General features: G+C 33.1%; 1 protein-coding gene across 3 annotated transcripts in view; it reads right to left on the bottom strand.

Annotated features, from left to right (window-relative positions):
• Positions 1-9749: 9749 nt before the first annotated feature.
• The window catches only part of LOC131060576 (DET1- and DDB1-associated protein 1), an 81922-nt gene continuing 71664 nt past the window's right edge, over positions 9750-20007 (bottom strand). For all 3 annotated transcript variants that reach the window (XM_057993864.2, XM_057993862.2, XM_057993863.1), the window contains one exon: positions 9750-10288. In XM_057993864.2, coding sequence (XP_057849847.1) covers positions 10190-10288 — 99 coding nt within the window. In that variant the 3' untranslated portion in view covers positions 9750-10189. The remainder of the gene's footprint in view (positions 10289-20007) is intronic.

Raw genomic sequence — 20007 nt, forward strand, 5'->3', positions numbered from 1 at the left:
TAAATTAGAAGCTTTCATATAGGTTATGAACATACACCAAAGTATAATAATCATTTAATACTTTCAATAATTGTCTACATGCACCAAAGCATAGAAATCATTTAATACTATTAATAATTCTCTCTAAAAGGTCAAAGTATGATAATGTGACATAAGGGGATTAAGTTGAGTAATATGTAATTATATATACCAAGAGACCATGCAAAAAATAAAATGTATATATAGGATAAAATAATTTATTTTTAAAAAAAATCGTAAAATAATTAAAAAATTAAAAATTATAGTGCATTTTAGCATTTAATATAACTTTTTTTAATATAAATTCGTACTATTGATATGTTTTGTATATACTTGAATATATGTTAGAAGGACAACCTAAATAAGTTGCTTAGGTTTGTTAAAGAATATTAAAAAATAAAAAAAATAAAGAAGACAAATTATAAAATTCTTTTAAGTAGATAAAATAAAACAATTCTAATAATAGTTTTAAATAAATAAATAGCTCTTCAAAAAATAAACATTATATATATAATACAATTGTTAAATAATTATAATACAAAATAACTCTTAAAAAGGAAAAATAACTCTTGAGTAAATAAAATAACTCAAGACAAGATGTATTCAATATATCTATACTAATTTACATAGAGAGATTGTTAATGTTGTGTAGCTTCGATCAGATAATTCTGATCGTCAAAATCAAATGCCTAAATGGCCAATTGGCCTTAAGCATTTGATAGTTGCTTTATCCTTACAAGTTATGTTAAATTAGCTTATATGTATTGTCACCGAAGTATTTGTAATTGATGATTGGATTTAATACTCATATATTAATATATATTACAAATGTATATATGTATCTATATATCTATGTATACAATAATGTTTGTGATTTACATTATTGATATATATGTATATATAATATATACATATGTTTTCGTAATAAAGAAAAAGCTGATTATTAAATATGTTTATTAAAACCAGTAGTCGATATAATCTACTTGTTACATTTAATCGCTTGACAAACATTAGTCGACTTAAAAGTCGAATTGGTTAATTATACCATCTTGCATCTTAGCATATTGTCTTCAATTTTTATCAGTCTAACCCTCACGGGTTCGTGGAGACATGTCTCTACGTGGATGCTATGCCTCTACGTAGGCATGCCTCTACGTAGGCATGCCTCTACGTAGGCATGCCTCCACACCATTGTATATATGGTGTATAGTTGCAGTTAAGGGACAATATAGAAATAGGAAATATTGAACCAACAGACCTGCACAAAAAAATGAACATTGTTGTTACATATTCATTAAAATACAAATCATAAATTCTGATTGTTGTTTCTTACTTGCTTATATCCAAAATAGATCAAATCAATGTATGATAAAATAAGTACTTTGATAAATAAAATAACCCTTAGCATTCTCAAATCTAATAAAATTAACATGGTATCAAAGCCAGTCTAAGGAAGATCATATCATATTTAAATCAAGAATAGAAATTATATTGAAATCACATATAAACTCCCCTATCTCTTACTTACCTCAAAATGGCAAATGGGGTTAGATTTGAGGACCGCCTTAAAGGGGCATCAAATTTCGTTTCATGGAAATTTAGAATCATGACTACACTAAGAGAACAGGAATTAGAAACCCCAATGCACAAAGATTCATCCATGCCAGAAGATGAAGATGAGCAAAGACTATGGATAAAAAGCAATAACAAAACTATGAAGATATTGGTAGATGCAGTGAAAGATCACATAGTGCCTATCATCTCCAAATTGGATACAACAAGCAAAATGTTTTCAACATTTGAAAACATGTATGAAATTAACACCACTAGCATGGTACTATCCTTAAAACAAAAACTTCATCATATAAAGATACATAAGGGTGAATCTATCGCCTCATATTTCATGAGAATTACGGAATTAAAAGACCAACTCTCTACAATTGGTCATACCGCAGATAATAAGGAGCTAACCCTGTTAGCACTAAATGGACTGCCAGGATCATGGGAAGGATTCATACAAGGAATTAGTGCTCATGTCGAACTACCTGATTTTGATAGATTAAAGATTGGTTGCATCCAGGAGGAATCAAGACTTATTGTAAGGGGAGATAATCAAACCACTTCAAATGAAGACATTTGTGTTCTAAATTCTTCCTCACACAAAAAGAGAAAGAAAAGAAATTTTAAAGGGAAGAAGGGCAAAGAACCTAAAGGAAACAAAGGAGAATACTCTCACAAAAGGAAACGAGATATGACCAAAGTCCAATGTTTTAGATGTGATGAATATGGACACTATGCCATTAAGTGCCCACACAGATTAAAGACTCAAGTCTCCATTACAGAAGTTGGAAAATCAAGGGAAGATGAAAAATCAAAAAAGCTTGTATTCTACTTTGCCCTTTCAAGTCAAGTTTCAACAAACCCTAATACTTGGGTAATTGACAGTGGAGCATCCAGGCATATTACTAGATTCAAAGAACATCTTGATGACTTAAAAGAAAATTCAAATGAAGAAGTAACCATTGGGAATGATTCAAGCTACCCTGTGAAAGGGATTGGGACTTGCACCATAAATATGAAATCAGGGATTTCTCTTCAACTCTCAGGAGTACCATATGTACTAGGGATAAAAAGAAATCTAGTCTCCATTTCAGCACTTGAAGACAAGGGTTATAGAGTCACCTCCATGGAAGGAAAAGTCTTGGCTTGGCCAAAGAATTCAACCATAAAGAAAGCCTACACAATTGCAGTAAGGCACAGATACCTTTATAAACTATGCACATCTCTCCCTCAAGCTTTGTTACATGAATCACCAGACTCAAATGAAATGTGGCACAAGAGGTTAGGGCATCTACATTTCCGAGCTCTTCCCACAATTGAAAAGTTGGTGATTGGTCTACCCAAATTAAAACAAAATCATGAAGGTATGTGCAAAGATGTGCTCTTGGAAAGAACACAAAAGGCATGTTTCACTCCAGCACTAGCAAAACTACAAATATATTAGAAATTGTTCATTCTGATTTATGTGAACCAATGTTTGTAACCTCCTTAGGAGGATTTTTATATTACATTTTTTTGTTGATGACTATTCTAGGAAGACATGGATCTATTTCCTAAAATGTAAAGGGTCAGAAGTAGGCCTGGAATTTGACGGTCACCCCTACCTGTCATGAATTTTTGATGACGGTTTAGTCATTTCAATGCCTTTCATTTGACGTTTTAAGAAAAATATTAACTGTCAAAAAATATAAAAGTAGAAATTGAAGCCACACCAAAATGCAATGCACAACTTTCTTGGGAAAAAAAGGAAAATCATTGTCTTAATGAGAAAATAATGATAAATTAGTAATATATGCAAAAAATTTAAATTTACTAAATAAGTTTCTAAATTAATACACTAATATATATATTATGTATTAACATTAAATGATAATCAATTAATAATTACTAATTTAGTAATAATAAACATTAAAATTTTAAAATTATATATATTATAACAAGTTTCTATAACAATCTTATTAAATATATTTAAAAAATTAAATTGACTAAGTTTCTAAATTCATATATTAAAAAATAGAATATATTATAAAAATTCATATTAAAATATTTTATCAATTATATTCTATCATTTCAATTATGACAAGTTTCTAAATTCATATGAAAAAATAGAATTATCCTAAAAAATTATATTAAAATATTATAAAATTAGAAACAACTACATCCTTCCATATTCTAAATCCTTCCATTTCAAGATATTCTAAATAAATTTGTATTTTTATAATAAACATTCTAAACTAGTATATATATTACCTACTATATCATTTTACGGTTTATTTATAATTTGAAGTGTCATATATACGGTTTTATAAAAAAATAGCATGTCAATGCATACGTTCTACTAATTTTTTAAGCTATCAAATACGGTTCAAAAGTGAAAAAATGGGCATTTTGCCTATCAAATTCCAGGCCTGGTCAGAAGAAATCCTTATGAGATTTAAGGAATTCAAAGCCCTAGTAGAAAATCTATCTTGTAAGAAAATAAAAATCTTAAGGACAGACAATGGGGGGGAATACACTTCGAAAATATTTAAGATTTTTTGTAAAAATGTTGGGATTAAGAGGGAGTACATTGTTCCCTACAACCCCCAACAAAATGGGGTAGCAGAAAGGAAAAATAGGTCTATTGTAGAAGCTGCTAGAGCCATGATGTATGACCAAAATTTAAACACCTTCTTCTGGGCAGAAGCATCTACCACTGTTGTATACATTCAAAACAGGAGCCCTCACTCTCTCCTAGATAATAAAACCTCGGAAGAAGCCTTCTCTGGAGTTAAGCCTGACATAAGTCATCTAAGAATATTTGGTTGTCCTATATATATTCATATACCAAAATAAAAGAGGACCAAGCTAGATCCCTCAAGCAGAAAGGGCATTTTTGTAGGTTATAGTGAAAACTCCAAAGCTTACAAGATTTATATTCCAGGTCAAAAGCAAATTGAACTTAGAGATATGATATTTGAAGAAGATATTGCCTTCATGGAATCTAAAAGCTCTCGAGATTTAGAAGACCCTCATCCTCCTCAAAACATGGAAGAAGATCTAGTTCCTGGGATTCAGAGGGAGACTCCAGAAACTATAAACAATGATGATAATGAGAATAACTCAAATCCTCAAAATCCTATCCCCCTTGAGAATCGTAAAAGGCCTCTTTGGGCCAAAAAAATGATTCAAGAAGCAAAAGACATATGTTACTCAGTTAATGCACTTAGTCAGTTCATGTGTGAACCAAAGGAAATACATTTGATGGCTGCAAAACATATTCTGAGATATCTTCGAGGCACTGTTGGTTATGGACTCAAATATGCTAATGTTGAACTAAAACTACATGGGTTCACGGATTCAGATTGGGCTGGAAGTGTGGTAGATAGGAAAAGCCCATTAGGGTGTTGTTTCAGTCTAGGATCAGCTATGATATCCTAGATAAGTAGGAAGCAATCTTCAGTAGCTCAGAGTTCTACAGAAGTCTAGTACATTGCAGCTTCTATGGGGACCAAAGAAGCAGTATGGTTAAGGAAACTACTTGTGAGCCTGTTTGGTCAACCACTGAATCCTCCTCTTATTCATTGTGACAACCAAAGTTGTATAAAGCTATCTGTTAATCCACTATTTCATGATAGATCCAAACATATAGAGATTCCTTATCACTATGTTAGAGACATGGTTGAAAGGAATGCTATCCAGCTAAAATATGTGAGTACAGGCAAGCAGACTGCAGACATTCTCACCAAACCTTTATCTAAAGCAAAGGTTGATTACTTTCGTAAGAAACTTGGCATGGTTGAAAATATAAGTTAAATTGATAATGTAATTTTTGATCTGTTGTACTATTTCTTATTTGTCATGTGTGAAACTATATGACTATTTTTGTGTGACTTTGAAAGATGACGATTTTTCAAAGTTTCACTTATTTTGGTTAATATTGTAGAGTGACGACTTCACAGTACTCTAACCTTCCTATCATGAATAGATATCATGAGACTTGATATCTACAACTTTGTCATGATAGTTTGCATCTCTGCAGGCATTATGATTGATATCATGAGACTTGATATCTTGAGAAATCATAATGATTGAGATGATCATGGCGAATATTATGAGACGTAATATTCATGGATAGGCCATGATTTATATCCCCATGATAGCTATCATGCGACTTGATACCAGTGCACATATCATGGATCTTGGATACTCTTTGAGAACCATGACAAAATATCATGAGACGTGATATTTGTGGTTATGTCATGATTCTTTGATATCATAAGAAGGTAATGTCATTTGTTGGGGATAGAAATAATCTTCCCTAGCTAAGAGGGAGTGTTAATGTTGTGTAGCTTCGGTTAGATAATTGTGATCGTCGAAATCAAATGCTTAAATGGCCAATTGGCCTGAAGCATTTGATAGTTGCTTTATCCTTGCAAGTTATGTTAAATTAGCTTATATGTATTGTCACTGAAGTATTTGTAATTGATGATTGGATTTAATACTCATATATTAATATATATTACAAATGCATATATGTATCTATATATCTATATATACAATAATGTTTGTGATTTATATTATTGATATATATGTATATATAACATATACACATGTTTTTGTAATAAAGAAAAAGCTAATTATTAAATATGTTTATTAAAACCAATAGTCGATATAATCGACTTGTTACATTTAATCGCTTGACAAACATTAGTTGACTTAAAGTCAAATTGGTTAATTATACCATCTTGCATCTTAGCGTATTGTCTTTAATGTTTATCAGTCTAACCCTCATGAGTTTGTGGAAACATGTCTCTACGTGGATGCTATTCCACGTAGAGGCATGCCTCCACACCATTGTAGATATGGTGTATAGCTACGGTTAAGGGACAATATAGAAATCGGAAATATTGAACCAGTCGACTTGCACAAAAAAACGAACATTGATGTTACATATTCATTGAAATAAAAATCATAAATTCTGATTGTTGTTTCTTGCTTATATTCAAAAGAGATCAAAACAATGTATGATAAAAGAAGTAATGTGATAAATAAAATAACCCTTAGCATTCTCAAATCTGATAAAATTAACAGAGATTAGGAAAATGGTGTAAAGAATATCAATACGTTTAAAACTTCATTTCAACAACTTAAAAAATTAAATCATATATGATAAAAAATAAAAAATTTATATGAACAAAGTATAATATTTATATATTATCTCAAAATAACAAATTATAACATGTAACATTTATATTAAAGTTCCACAACCATCCTAAATGAATTTTGTATTTATTATATCATATGTATATATCTTTATATGTGATACATATATAAGAATCTAAATTTAATTATAATTTCATATCGTTATATAAACTAACGCTTTAAAGAATGCTTAGAAAATGGTTAATGATTCAAAAACCTAAATAAAATAATTAATTTTTTGTAAAATACAATAGAATTTTTAATGTCTTATAAGGTTCAAAAAATTATTGCAAAACACACATTTACACAAAGATAACTCGCAAAGCATTATTTTACTATTAAAACACTTGTATTATTCTTTATATCCAACGCACAAAATTTATAAAAACTTCATTCCATTTCCATATGACCACTAAAATCTCTCGTAGTCCACATTCTTCAATGATTATTATACTAGATATATTATTAGTAACTAGTAATCGCACCTTAGTGTGCAATGGGTATACCGAAGAGGTGTGAAAGGTCAATTAGGACAAAATTGGTCAATTTTTTGCATAAATTTGTGTAGTACAGAGATCAATTGGTAGGCCAAATTTAGAAAATAATGTTGCTTGTGCAACAAAGGTCTCAATGGAGAAGTGATAGTTTCAAATCCACTTTGCATCCTCTTACAAGGTTCCAATTATAACCGAAACAAAACTTTTCAATTAGGAAGATAATCAAGTTCCATAACCAACAGACTCATGTTATGCTTGCAATCAGGTGTGTGTGTGTGTGTGTGTGTGTGTGTGTGTGTGTGTGTGTGTGTGAGAGAGAGAGAGAGAGAGAGAGAGAGAGAGAGAGAGAGAGAGAGAGAGAGAGAGATGAATATGAAGATGGAGAAAAGGAGAGAGATATGGAAGGAAAAAGATAGAGAAGAGATAGGACGATATATGTGGAAGCTCAAAAAATGAGAGAGAGAGAGAGAGAGAGAGAGAGAGAGAGAGAGAGAGAGAGAGAGAGAGAGAGAGAGAAGACATAGGATTAGATATATGTGGAAGCTCAAAAAATGAGAGAGAGAGAGAGAGAGAGAGAGAGAGAGAGAGAGAGAGAGAGAGAGAGAGATGTATATAGATAGCTCGATAGAAAGGAAGATAGAGTGAGAGAGGAAGAGGATAAAATAGATAGAGAGATAAAGAGATGTAGAGTTCGAGATAAAGATATAAAGATAGGGGGATAAAGAGGTTTATAGAGGAATATGGAGTGATAAAGAGATATATAGATGGTGAGATAGAGTGATAGAGATATCAAGATATAAGGAGACAAAGAGAGATACAAAGATTGATATATAGATATATAGAGAGGACTAGAGATAGACAAATAGATATGAAGGGAGAGGGAGTGAAATATGGGGAGATAGAGGAAGAGATAGACATACATTGGAAGAGGAGCGAGAGATAGATATATACAAGAAGAGAAAGGGAGAGAGATGTAGTGATAAAAAGATAAATTGTGGGATACAGAGGGAATGAGGGAGGGAGAGAGAGGGAGAAATAGAGAGAGAGGAAGATATATAGATAGAGGGAAATATAAAGAAATGAAGAGAGATAGGGAGAGATATAAAGATAGAGAGAGGGAGGGAGAAACAAGGAGTGTGTGTTTATGAGTTAGAGAGAGAGAATAAGAAGATAGAGATATAAAAATAAAAATTTAAAGATAATTATTCTACAATAAATTAATAATTAATAAGACAAATGCATAAATTAAATTAATTCTATTATATTTTAAAATTATTATTTGTAACTTCATAAAACAAAAATAATTAAAATTAAATTTTAACTTAATGTAAATTAAACCTTAAAAGAAGAAATATAAAAGAAGATTAAATTAAAATATATTCTTATAAAAAAGATAGAAATAAAAGATAGATTTCTAATTCAAAAAATAAGTATTCTACAATAATTAAAATTTTAATAAGACAAATAACTATAAATTAAATGAATTCTAATTATTTGAAATTATTATTTGTAATTTCATTAAAAAACATAAATAATTAAAGTAATATTTTCACTTGAAAAATTAATCATTTAAAAAATTTAAAAAAATAGCCAATTCTTTTTTTTTTTTCAAATAATTTTGTCTATTCCACTTGTCAAACTTCAAAAAAAAATATGGAATATCTAAATAAAAGAGGATACCATTAAATTTGCATAACTAATGTGCATGAATGAATAGAGTTATAGTATTTATTTGCCGATTACGTGCAGCACTCAATAGTATGTCTATCAAAGGTAAAATGTCACATCTGTAACTAATCCAGATAAAGGATTCGTTAAATGGATCCAAAGCCCAACCTTCAGTGCGCATTTTAGCATGTACACTTGAAAGCAAAGACAATGGTAGACAAGCAAACACTATTTAATCTGAATGCTGATCATAATGTCTTTTCAGATATTTTTTATTTGGGTTGATGTGTTTTTTTTGGTTGGTGTTCTGATTCTTGAGGTGTTTTCCCTGTCAACTTTGTTATTTCTTTTGTTAATTGACTTTCCTCTGTTTTTTTTCAGCATAAAAACAAACATTATGTTTGATACTCAAAACCCTGAACAATCTTGAGGATAGCAAGAGCTTATACCTTTGTCTATGGGTTTGAAGAGTTCCCTCTGTCCTACTAATTGTTTATTTTCAGTTTGATAGTCATAACCCTGAACAATCTTGAGGATAGCAAGAGCTTATACCTTGTCTGTAGGTTTGAAGAGTTCCCTCTCTCGTACTGATTGTTTATTTTCAGTCCATCTGAATTTTCAAGATGTTTTAGAATTGGTGAACGGGTAGCCTTTTTAAGACTGACAGACCCATTTTGTAATGGGTTGTTGTCTTCACATTATTTTAACTTTGTTCACTATGTTGTTTTTTATATAGACAGGGTGAATGTAGGCTCTTCCATAGGCAAATTCAATACAGCTTCCTGAATGGTAACAAACACTTTTTCTTGAAATAGCAGCAAATAACAAACTGTAGAAATATATGTCTATTAAGTACTAAATAAATTATATTTACAAAAAAATGTTTAACCCGCCAACTAAGGGGTAAGGTGACAGAAGACCAAGATAGTTCTGATAACAGGTAAAGATTGTTTGCACAGGAATAGCAGTTGCCGGTAGAATAGAATATTATTTTTCTTCGAAAAAGACCTGTCCTTGTAAAGAGAATTTTAGTCCGAGTATTGCATTAAAAAACCGCAATCAAATTATCTTACTGAAAATAATCTCATTCGACAATCTCCATAAAGTAACATACCGTAAAGCCTTACTAAAGCCTAGGGCAGTTATTTCTATCAATCCATTCATAGAATGATTTGTGGGGAAACCATGTTGCTTGAAAATCTGGCGCCAAAGAAAGGTCTTTACCATTGAATGAACCCAATGAGTGGCTCTATGGACAGTTTTTAGTCCATGTATTTCACATCACTCTCACATGAGCTTTTAAGATGCTTGGTCATGTTGTCTGGTACCAGTGAATCTGAGGCTGGCCTCTTTGACTTCAACTGCAATAAGCGAAAAAAAAAATTGGGTTACAAGTTCCTGATTAAACAGCTTGTCCAAAGCAATGATATCTATTTAAAATCCATTTTACAACTTTTCCAATAATGTGGATGCACCTTTTCCCTAGCCAGTAAAGATTTATTTTGAAACAACGTATGCTTATTATATGTACAAGATTGAAATGAGTAATAACCATCAAGAATTTAAAGCATCAAACGTCACAGAATTTCTGTCCTTTCTAGAGTATATCATCTAGTACCCAATCTGGCTTCTTCTATGTCTTTTCACTAGGCAGAATCACCAGCTACTATAGCAAGACCCCCAAAATGGAATTGCTGTAATCTAAATATTATTTGTGTGCATCAGCAATGCTTCATATGCAAGCACAATCCCAGTTGAGCACGTTCTTCAGACTAATTTTCTATCTAAGGAATTCTTGCAAATATCATTGTCTCTGTAGAAATAATCAGCTTATAAGGTTACGTTTTGCCTAGTCTAGCCTTCTGACTTCAAGTTCTCACCTTCAATTATATTACACCGACCAAACAATGCAAATCTTTCTCGACATCACTAGCTAGTTACACTTGTATAATATCATAAAACATTCCTTATTTTCTATCAAGTATTTATTTTGATAATTCGTGTGAAATCAATTGTACTTTTTTGCAATTAACAAAAATCAGTATGAATTATAAAATGCATTTGTAATGGCACAAAAGAATGACATAGTTTAAAAAATCAGCAAGTAATCCACCAACTCATGACCCTGCAAGTCACTCACCAACAAGTACTTGCCGAGCAACTTGCCTAAAAACTCACGAGCTACAAGTCGGCAGAAAACTCGCTTGCTGGCAGAAAAATAAGCAGCAAGGATATGCACCATGAAAGCCCATGTGATCTTGAATGCCTTAATTTGGGTTTGGTGACAGGCTCCACCCCTTGACCTAGCCCTGTATTGTGATAGGAAACATGCTGGGAATCCTGCCCCCAGACCCCAGGAGGGGAGTTGCTCTTCAACCCCATTGGGGGTAGTGTAAAAATAAAAATAAAAATAATTTTGGGCTGTGAGGATGGAAAAGCAGCATGCCTTGAAATTTTAGAAATAACATTTGTTTCTTTTTATGAATTTTTTTTAGCATTTCTTACTTTCCCAATTAAATCCTAACTATTGAATTTCATTTATATTTTTGAATTGTGTTGGTGTAAATAATTATTCATCATAGATATTATTACACTATACTTAAGTTTACTTAGGATAATGCATGTCATAGTAGTTTGGGTATGAGACACTTGGGTGTTTGTGCCACATTAGGATAGTGTGTAGGAGAATTTTCACCTTTTATAGTGTTGATTTTGTTACTACTTTATCATATCCACTTATTGTGGAGTAATAATTCCACCTTCGGTGGGTGATCCACCTCATGTGGAATATTTTATTGTTTCTCCTACCTACCACACCTATTTCCTACCTACCCTTGTTTCTTATTGAGTCACATGTCATGTGTGTGTGCTCACATATCCATATAGCCTTGCCTATATAAGCAAGCTCATCTACATTGTTTGTACGGACATTCATTGAACAACGATTGATGATCCAGTTGATCACATTTTGCATCTTGATAGAATACAGTTTATTCCTATCATCTATTTTGTTCTCTCTTATTTGTGTTTTCCATTGCCTCTAGATCTTGGCAAAATCTCACATGATATCAAAGCCATTAGAGTGTCATTGGTTTGCCAATTGAGAGAAATTTGGGGTTTTCCATTTTGGAGCTTTCTATTGCAGGTTATTATTGGAGTTTGTTGGGTCTAATCTGAGGTCACCATTGGATTGAGGAGGTTCGAGAAAGTCAAAATCGCCTTTTGTTTAGTCCAAATCCGACATCCAAGGCCAAATCTAGAGCCGTTTGAAAGTGGAGGGTGGTGACTTGTCCCGACAACGATCTGCAATTTTGGAGCATTTTTTGCCAAATCCGTCATCGCCATTGCGCTCAGAAGGCCCAAAAACCTCAGGATCGATTGTCAATTCGTCGAAATCGGCCTCCATTACCCCAAGTTGAAAAAATTCCCCCTCCTGGCCTGCCGTACGAACTTGCAGGTACAGGTCTGAAAAAAAAATTTATTTTTTTAAACATAAATTTGCTTTCTTTTTTTATAATTTTTTAGAAATTAAAAAAAAAATTAAATTCGAATTTAATCAGAGGGAGGGGTCGTCACCTTTTACATTGTTTAAAAAAAATTTCAACTTTTTGTGGGGGAGGCTCTGCGGTCACCGCAGAGTATCTGAGGTGGTCCTGCATGGCTCTACGGGTCCCTTCCCATTGGGGGGGGGGGGGAGGGGGGGTGTACAAACAAATTTTTTGTTTTGTTTTGTTTTTTTGAAGTTTTTTTTAAATTAAAAAAACAAAAACTTTTTCTTATTTTTTCATAAGTTTTTTTTAATTAAAAAAATAAAGTTTTTTTTATAAAGTTTTTTTTCTTTAATAAATTTTTATTAAAAGTTTTTTCTCATTTCAAAAAAAAAAAATTGCCTTTTTTATTTTTTAATAAAGTTTTTTTTTATGGGCATAATAAATTGTTTTTACTTAGTTTTTTAAAAATCTTTTAAAAACACAAATATAATTTAATAAGTGAAATTGGGAACACAATTTTTTTCTTGTCACTTTACACCTGTCTTGCAATGCTTCCAACCGGCAGTCAAGAGGGGGGGGATTGATTTGCTCTTTTATATCTCTTGGCCACATCCCAATTGGAGACATATTTTTCTGCAGCATTCTACAGGGCTTCTTGGTGGCATCATTTTCATGTTTCCAGATTTGCACTATCATGTGGTATGCTCTTACATGAGCAATGTTGTACTCGCACTATCATAAAGTGTCACACCTCTTTGTATCTTATCATTGTTGAATATTTGATGTAATCTTCTTGTACACGTAGATTAGGAATATCTTGTGAGACTTGGTGCATGGCTCCAGTTGAGACTTAGATTGTACACATTTGTGCATGGCTCCCATGAGACTTTGATTGTACCAGTATTTCTGCCATTTATGAGTATCCAGATGATGCTCAAAGCAACTTGTCTCCATGCCAGATCTTCATTTTTTGTTGTAGCGAGTGATTCATCGTCATCGACATTGGTACCTGGTTTTGTCACACTTTGACATTATTGGTGCAGCATTGGCTATCTTTCTTCCTAATGGGAAGGTATTTTGGTCAAAATCATTGGACCATCTTTGCAAGAGATTCGACATTGAGGGGGGGCTTCATGGTCTCTTCTTCTCTCTTATGGGGGGGACATATTTTGTTCTTCTCATTCATCATTGAGAGCATTGTGTGCTTTCATCATCTCTTTTCTGGTGGAGGGTTTTTTCCCATTGGGTTTTTTTTTTTTTTCCCCACTTTGTGAAAGATTTAATTGCATTGGTTTACATGCATTTGCATTTGTACATGGGTACCTAACATGGCCTCGTAGTCGAGACCTATCTTGCATTGCTTAGTTGCATTGTAGACTTAAATGCATTCCCCTAAGTTGCACTTAAGGGGGGATGTTGGTGTAAATAATTATTCATCATCGATATTATTACATTATACTTAAGTTTACTTAGGATAATGCATTTCATAGTAGTTTGGGTATGAGACACTTGGGTGTTTGTGCCACATTGGGATAGTGTGTGTAGGAGAATTTCCACTTTTTATGGTGTTGATCTTGTTATTACTTTATCATATCCACTTATTGTGGAGTGATAATTCCATCTTCGGTGGGTGATCCACCTCATGTGGAATATTTTATTGTTTATCCTATCTACCACACCTATTTCCTACCTACCCTTGTTTCTTATTGAACCACATGTCATGTTTGTGTGCTCACATATCCATATAGCCTTGCCTATATAAGCAAGCTCATCTACATTGTTTGTACGGACATTCATTGAACAAAGATTGATGATCCAGTTGATCACATTTTGCATCTTGATGGAATACGGTTTATTCCTATCATCTATTTTGTTCTCTTATTTGTGATTTCCATTGCTTCTAGATCTTGGCAAAATCTCACAAATTGCTACGTCAGCCCTAATTATAAGTAGTTCTACTATGATCAAAATAGACTTCTGTGTTCTCTAAATTCATTTTTTTTGGGTGCATTCTCTAAGTTTATTTTACTATTGTGCATTTTTTTAATGTGCCTAGTTTGTGGAATTTTTCTTGAGTCCCAGCCAGATATTAGGCCTGCCAAGTTTGCATTGTACAATATTTATTTACAAAAGTTTCCTGACAAGCATATTTTGAGAATTGCAAAGGTAATCTCAGAGTAACTAAAGGAATTAATTGAGGACCCATAGCCTATTCTCTATTTCGCATAGACTAAGGGATAAAATAAGGGAAATAATGTAATAATAATATTTTAAGTTGGGCTCAATCACTTTATTTTTCAAAAATAGCAACTTAAATATTATTATAGGGCCTACATAATATTTAAAAAGTTTATGTAATTCAAAAAGTATTTTTAAATACATGGAGGGAAAAAGTGAATTCAAATAGAGGGCCCCAAAGACTACAATAAAAGAAGGCATTGTTACAAGCAAATTATCCAATTTTGTCATTTTGCTATTCCTTCCAATTTGGAGATTGAAGCATTCAAGCAAGAAAATCCTTGGTATTGTGAAAATTGGGGGACAAAAACCACCTTGGTTTCCATTGTTGGACTTGAGGACAAAAACCCTCTTGTCTATTTGACACGATTCCATCTGGGGATCTGGGGATTGCACTGTAGTGATTGTTGAGATTTAATTGAAGATTTCAGTTTGAAAGGGTTTTTATAGAATTTTTGTTGCTACTGTTGTACTTCTGTATGCCTGCTACAATACATCCATACTGCTACTACACTGCTGATTTTGAAAGGTGGTAGTTAAATAATTGCTGATTTAGGAGTTTTCAAGGGTTCAAAGTTCAAACTCAAAGTGTTGTTTCAGTAAATAATTGCTGCACCCAGGCTTTAACTATTGTTTGCAGCCATACTTAATGTTGTGCCTAGAGTTTCAGACTATTAACCATTGTTGATGAGGTTTTCAGTCATTGGATCTGCTAATATATCATCATCATTTCTGTTGTACCTTGTGGGTTTCAGAGATTAAGGTCAGATCTATTAGTTACACTAATTTGATAGAGGTTTCAAGGTTTACCAGCTGTCATTAGTCATTTGTGGCTGTTGAAGAAGGCTATCAGATCTATTTTCACCTAAATCAACATCTCTCAGACAGCAACATATCCTCCCAACTGATCACGGCCCCTTCTCATGCAGCTGTGCTTCATCTAACATCAGCTCTGATGCTTCAGCATTCATTCCAACTCAGTCACAGGGTATTGTGTGAGTACATTTGCTGATTTGTATATAACAGTTCATGTGTGAAGGTTTGTTGATTTGTGTGTTCAGAAAATTGGCTTTGGGATTGGCATATCAGCACCTTGTAATCAATGTTCAGCTGCAAAAAAAATTCTATTGGCATTTTATAGCTGCAGTCAGAATAATTCCAGCAACTAATCATTCAGATCTACCATCATATAAGGTTAATTTTGGTGCATGGGGGTTTTGTATAATAATTTATGCATGTTACTGTTGTTCAGAATTCATTAACTGGGGTTTACATCCATATCTTGTATTTTACAATTGATTTCCTGCTAGTATAATCAGAAAATCCCATGACAATTGTCTATTTCCTAAGGAAGTCCAATCAGGGGCATTATATAATAGAATTATAGACCATCTACAAGAAGGATACAACATTAAACATCTAACTGAGAACAAGGCATGCAGTATATATAAAGAAATGCCTGATTTGTGATAGGTTCGAGATACGTTGTCCATATACAAGCATTTGTGCCAGAGAGATTTATTACAGGGATTTTCAGTTCAAAATTTGCAATGTTCTTACATGCTTTAAGCCAAAAAAATCTTATTGTATTAATTTGCACCTCAAGAGAAATTAGAATAAAACATGTTACCCACAGAATAGGTCAACTAAAAATCAAAATATATATAAAGAAATATATTATATTTCTACCTTAAACAGCAATGTGTATTGTCGTTAATGCTATCTACAGAAACTGATGCTATCACAAATTGCAAAAATAAGTATGATATGGTATGTTGAGTATTAAAATTGAATGCATCTGCTATAAACATCAGTGGCATTTTACTCAAGGCTCTCACTATCAGGTAAAATACACAACTTTACACATTCTGCTAATGTTTGCATCCAAATCATTTAAATAAAACTGAAAAAAATAATAATAATCTTTTAACCCCTTTAGCCATGTCCCTGGAACCATTTCAGTCATGGCTAAAATAGTTAAAAATAAAAATAAAAAAATTTGTCCACAGTCAAAATGGTTGTTAACTGTTTTTTCCTTATAGCTGGCTGACATGTCTCAACAAGTTCCTAATTCACCTTTTCCAAAGGACAACCACAATTTTTTCTTACTCACATTTACAGCAGATGGCTCCACAGACAACTGACTTACAAGGACATAGAGACTTTATCAAATGAATACTGACCACTAAAATGGAGCTTGAACCCAAGAATAGAGAAATACCAACAACATTCACCTAAGGCATAAGAGGAACCCAACCTGATCTATTAAGCCTTTATTATCCCTCTCTAAGATCAAAGTGGCAACAAGTCTTCTTGGTAAGTACCCCTTTTCCCTTCTCCATTCTAAATGTGATTATCATAGGGTAAGCCTGTAAGGCACCTTGCTGGTATAATAAAAGCCAAAAATAATGTACCTCTTTCCCTATCCCTTGTCAATTCTATAAATTCTTCCATTGATTACTGCTTATTTGAATGTAATATTACTTCGTTTGGCCTCTCTTTATACATTTAGAAACTTACTCGAGATCCTTTTCTATATGCATAAGCTTTGATGAACCCACATGAATTCTCCTTTTTGCTAGGTATGCAACATCCCTTACAACCACTTCAACTTTCAAGCACACCCTTTCATCTATTTTGTTGCATTTTTTGTCATTTAGAACTCCTAAAGGTTGCTCATCTATCCCTACAATGGAAGCTATCAATAGAATTGGAAACACAGCTTGCATTGACTTTACTCAATTTCCCATGAAATTTAAATCATTCTTGGCATCTCGACACCCACAATGATCATAATACAACCTCTATTAGGAATCACACAAATCAGCCTAAGAACATGCTCAATCGTGTAGCACACTTACCAAAAAAATGTCACCATTATTAATTTTGAACCAAATTATCCCATCAAACAACCAATTCGTGTCTTGTATAGGGGAGAATCTCCCTCTCCATAACAGTGCCAACATATCAACGAAGTGCCTAGTGCAAACCAGAACAAAATCTGTTGGCCTTTAGGGTTCTAACCTTGGTATAACTCTAAAGATTGCTACCGCCTTCAAGGCCTCTAAACCCTAGCCTTCCAAAACCACCACCCCATCAGCACAATTATAACTGATTCATAATTAATATATTGTAAGTATTCCATTATTAATTCACCAACCTGAATCTTAGCATATAAACTTGTTGCCTTATCTTCTTTTCTTGGAAAACAGTAAAAAGCTGTGCTGGAAATTAGTTGTCTGAATGCCGAAAGTAGCAGGAGCAATAGAAACATGTAATGAACAAAAAAAAGAACTGAAATACCACAAGAAATTGATTAAATTTATTAATGAATTTGATTGAATATTTTGATTAAATTTGTAAAGCCCATTTCATTTTGATTTGTAACAACAATTGGATGGCATAGCTGCCAAAAGTTGATTTATATAATCCACCAATTTAGCATTGATCCAGTTTTGCATGTTATTCGCCATTTGGCATTAATCGAACCTATTGTTTATCATTGTAAACTAGATGGCTTGCCACCAATATCTGAAAGTGATTATTATTACTCACCCACATCTTACTTCCGTATGCTCTCCTCTTGCCCACATCAGGATCTACGTGATCAGAAGGAACATGAAATTGTGTTGATTTTAAAATTTGGTGATTTTTCAGTTAACAATCTTGCTAAGAGCATTATAGTGGTATTAGAGTTGGTGGTCTTGCCAGCCTATTTTTGGAAAGCTAGTCATTTTCATGCAGAGCTATATTTTATATGCATCACAATGACAAATCAAATAGATAATCTCAAAGGGAAATCATAAAAAAGTTTCAGTTTCATAAAAATACAGAATTAGAGTTTTTGTCTACAGAATTTTGGGGACAATAGACTAATATGGTAGAAATAGAAAAGAGAACCATGGGTGGTGATGATTTGGTAGAACAGACTTGTGAAAGGGTAAGAGCGCCTTAAAGACATGCTGATTTAGTTGATTCACACCATGCTGAGTAATATGAATATGCTAGGAATCATGAGAATAGACTTCATAATGGTCAAGGGTTCACTTCTAGGGCCTATAATCACAATAACAATCAAGGGATTGTCATTGGTTCTACGGCTATACCTTTCCAACCTACTTTCCTTCATAGGAAGGAAGAAGTTCCTGAAGTCGAAGCTTAGAATTTGGTGGTGGATGACATCACAAATTGATATTTTGAACATAGAGATCTTCTAGATGAGATATGAAATGAAATGTCTCTTACAAATTTTATGAATACAAAGAAGACAAGAAATGGCCCTAGACCTAAATCCTGGGCCGCAAAAAAATGAGAGAGATCTACTTAGAGAAAGTTATCACTTCCCACTTTTGATGGATCTGGCAAGCGTATAGCGTAAGCATGGATACAAAAGCTAGACACGTAATTGTCACTAAAGCCACTGTTGGAAGATGAGACCATCAACTTTGCCACTCTCCACCTTGAGGGTAGCACATGAATGGTGGCATGGGCTGATTACTCATGGACACAATCTTATCGACTCCTACAATGAATTTATTACGAGGTTGATTGAAACGTTTGATAGAAACAACCTTGAAGTTCGTTTCTAGGAGTTGGCACAATTCGAGCAATATGGATCCGTGGAGAGCTGTGTAGCTGATTTTCAAAAGTTGTTCATAATGGTTCCTGCTATGACAGAGAGAAGGCTGATTATGCTATTCACGGAAGGGTTATCTGAGCCTCTCAAAGACTTGGTCAAAGCTTTTGAACCTCCATCATTGTAGGAGGCCATAAAGAGGTCTTTAGCACTTGAGACTTCTTGAACCTCCATCATTGCAGGAAACCATAAAGAGGTCTCTAGCACTTGAGACTTCAATTGCAAAAAGAAAATTTTAGCAAAAGTATTTTCCTCCAAATAAACCTTTCCACAAGGGTTTCAACCAACCAAAGAATTTTCCTTCAAGAAGGGACGAGGAAGCTAAAACGAATTGAGGAAAAACTTTGCTTCACTTGCAAAGCACCTAACCATAGATACCTCGGGAAGGGGCAAGTTAATTACATCAAAGTAGTTTTAGATGAAGAATCTAGAACTTGATCTTGAAAGTGAAGAAGTAGAATCAAAGCATGAGGTTCAGCAAGAAGAAGAAGATACTTCAAAAGGTACCCTTGTCAAACTTTTTAGCACTCCCAAGTACAATCCTTTCAGATGTTGCAAGGTCTTGCATGGCCAAAGAGTCACTATGCTCATCGATAATAAAGCTACTTCATTGATGAGGATCTTGTGGCTAGAAAAGGTCCCAAAACTATAAAGACTTCAAAGAATTCAACGTGATGGTTGCCAATGGCTTCACCATATAATGGACAAAATTTCC

This window comes from Cryptomeria japonica, chromosome 8 (assembly GCF_030272615.1).
Source record: "Cryptomeria japonica chromosome 8, Sugi_1.0, whole genome shotgun sequence".
Taxonomy (NCBI): domain Eukaryota; kingdom Viridiplantae; phylum Streptophyta; class Pinopsida; order Cupressales; family Cupressaceae; genus Cryptomeria; species Cryptomeria japonica.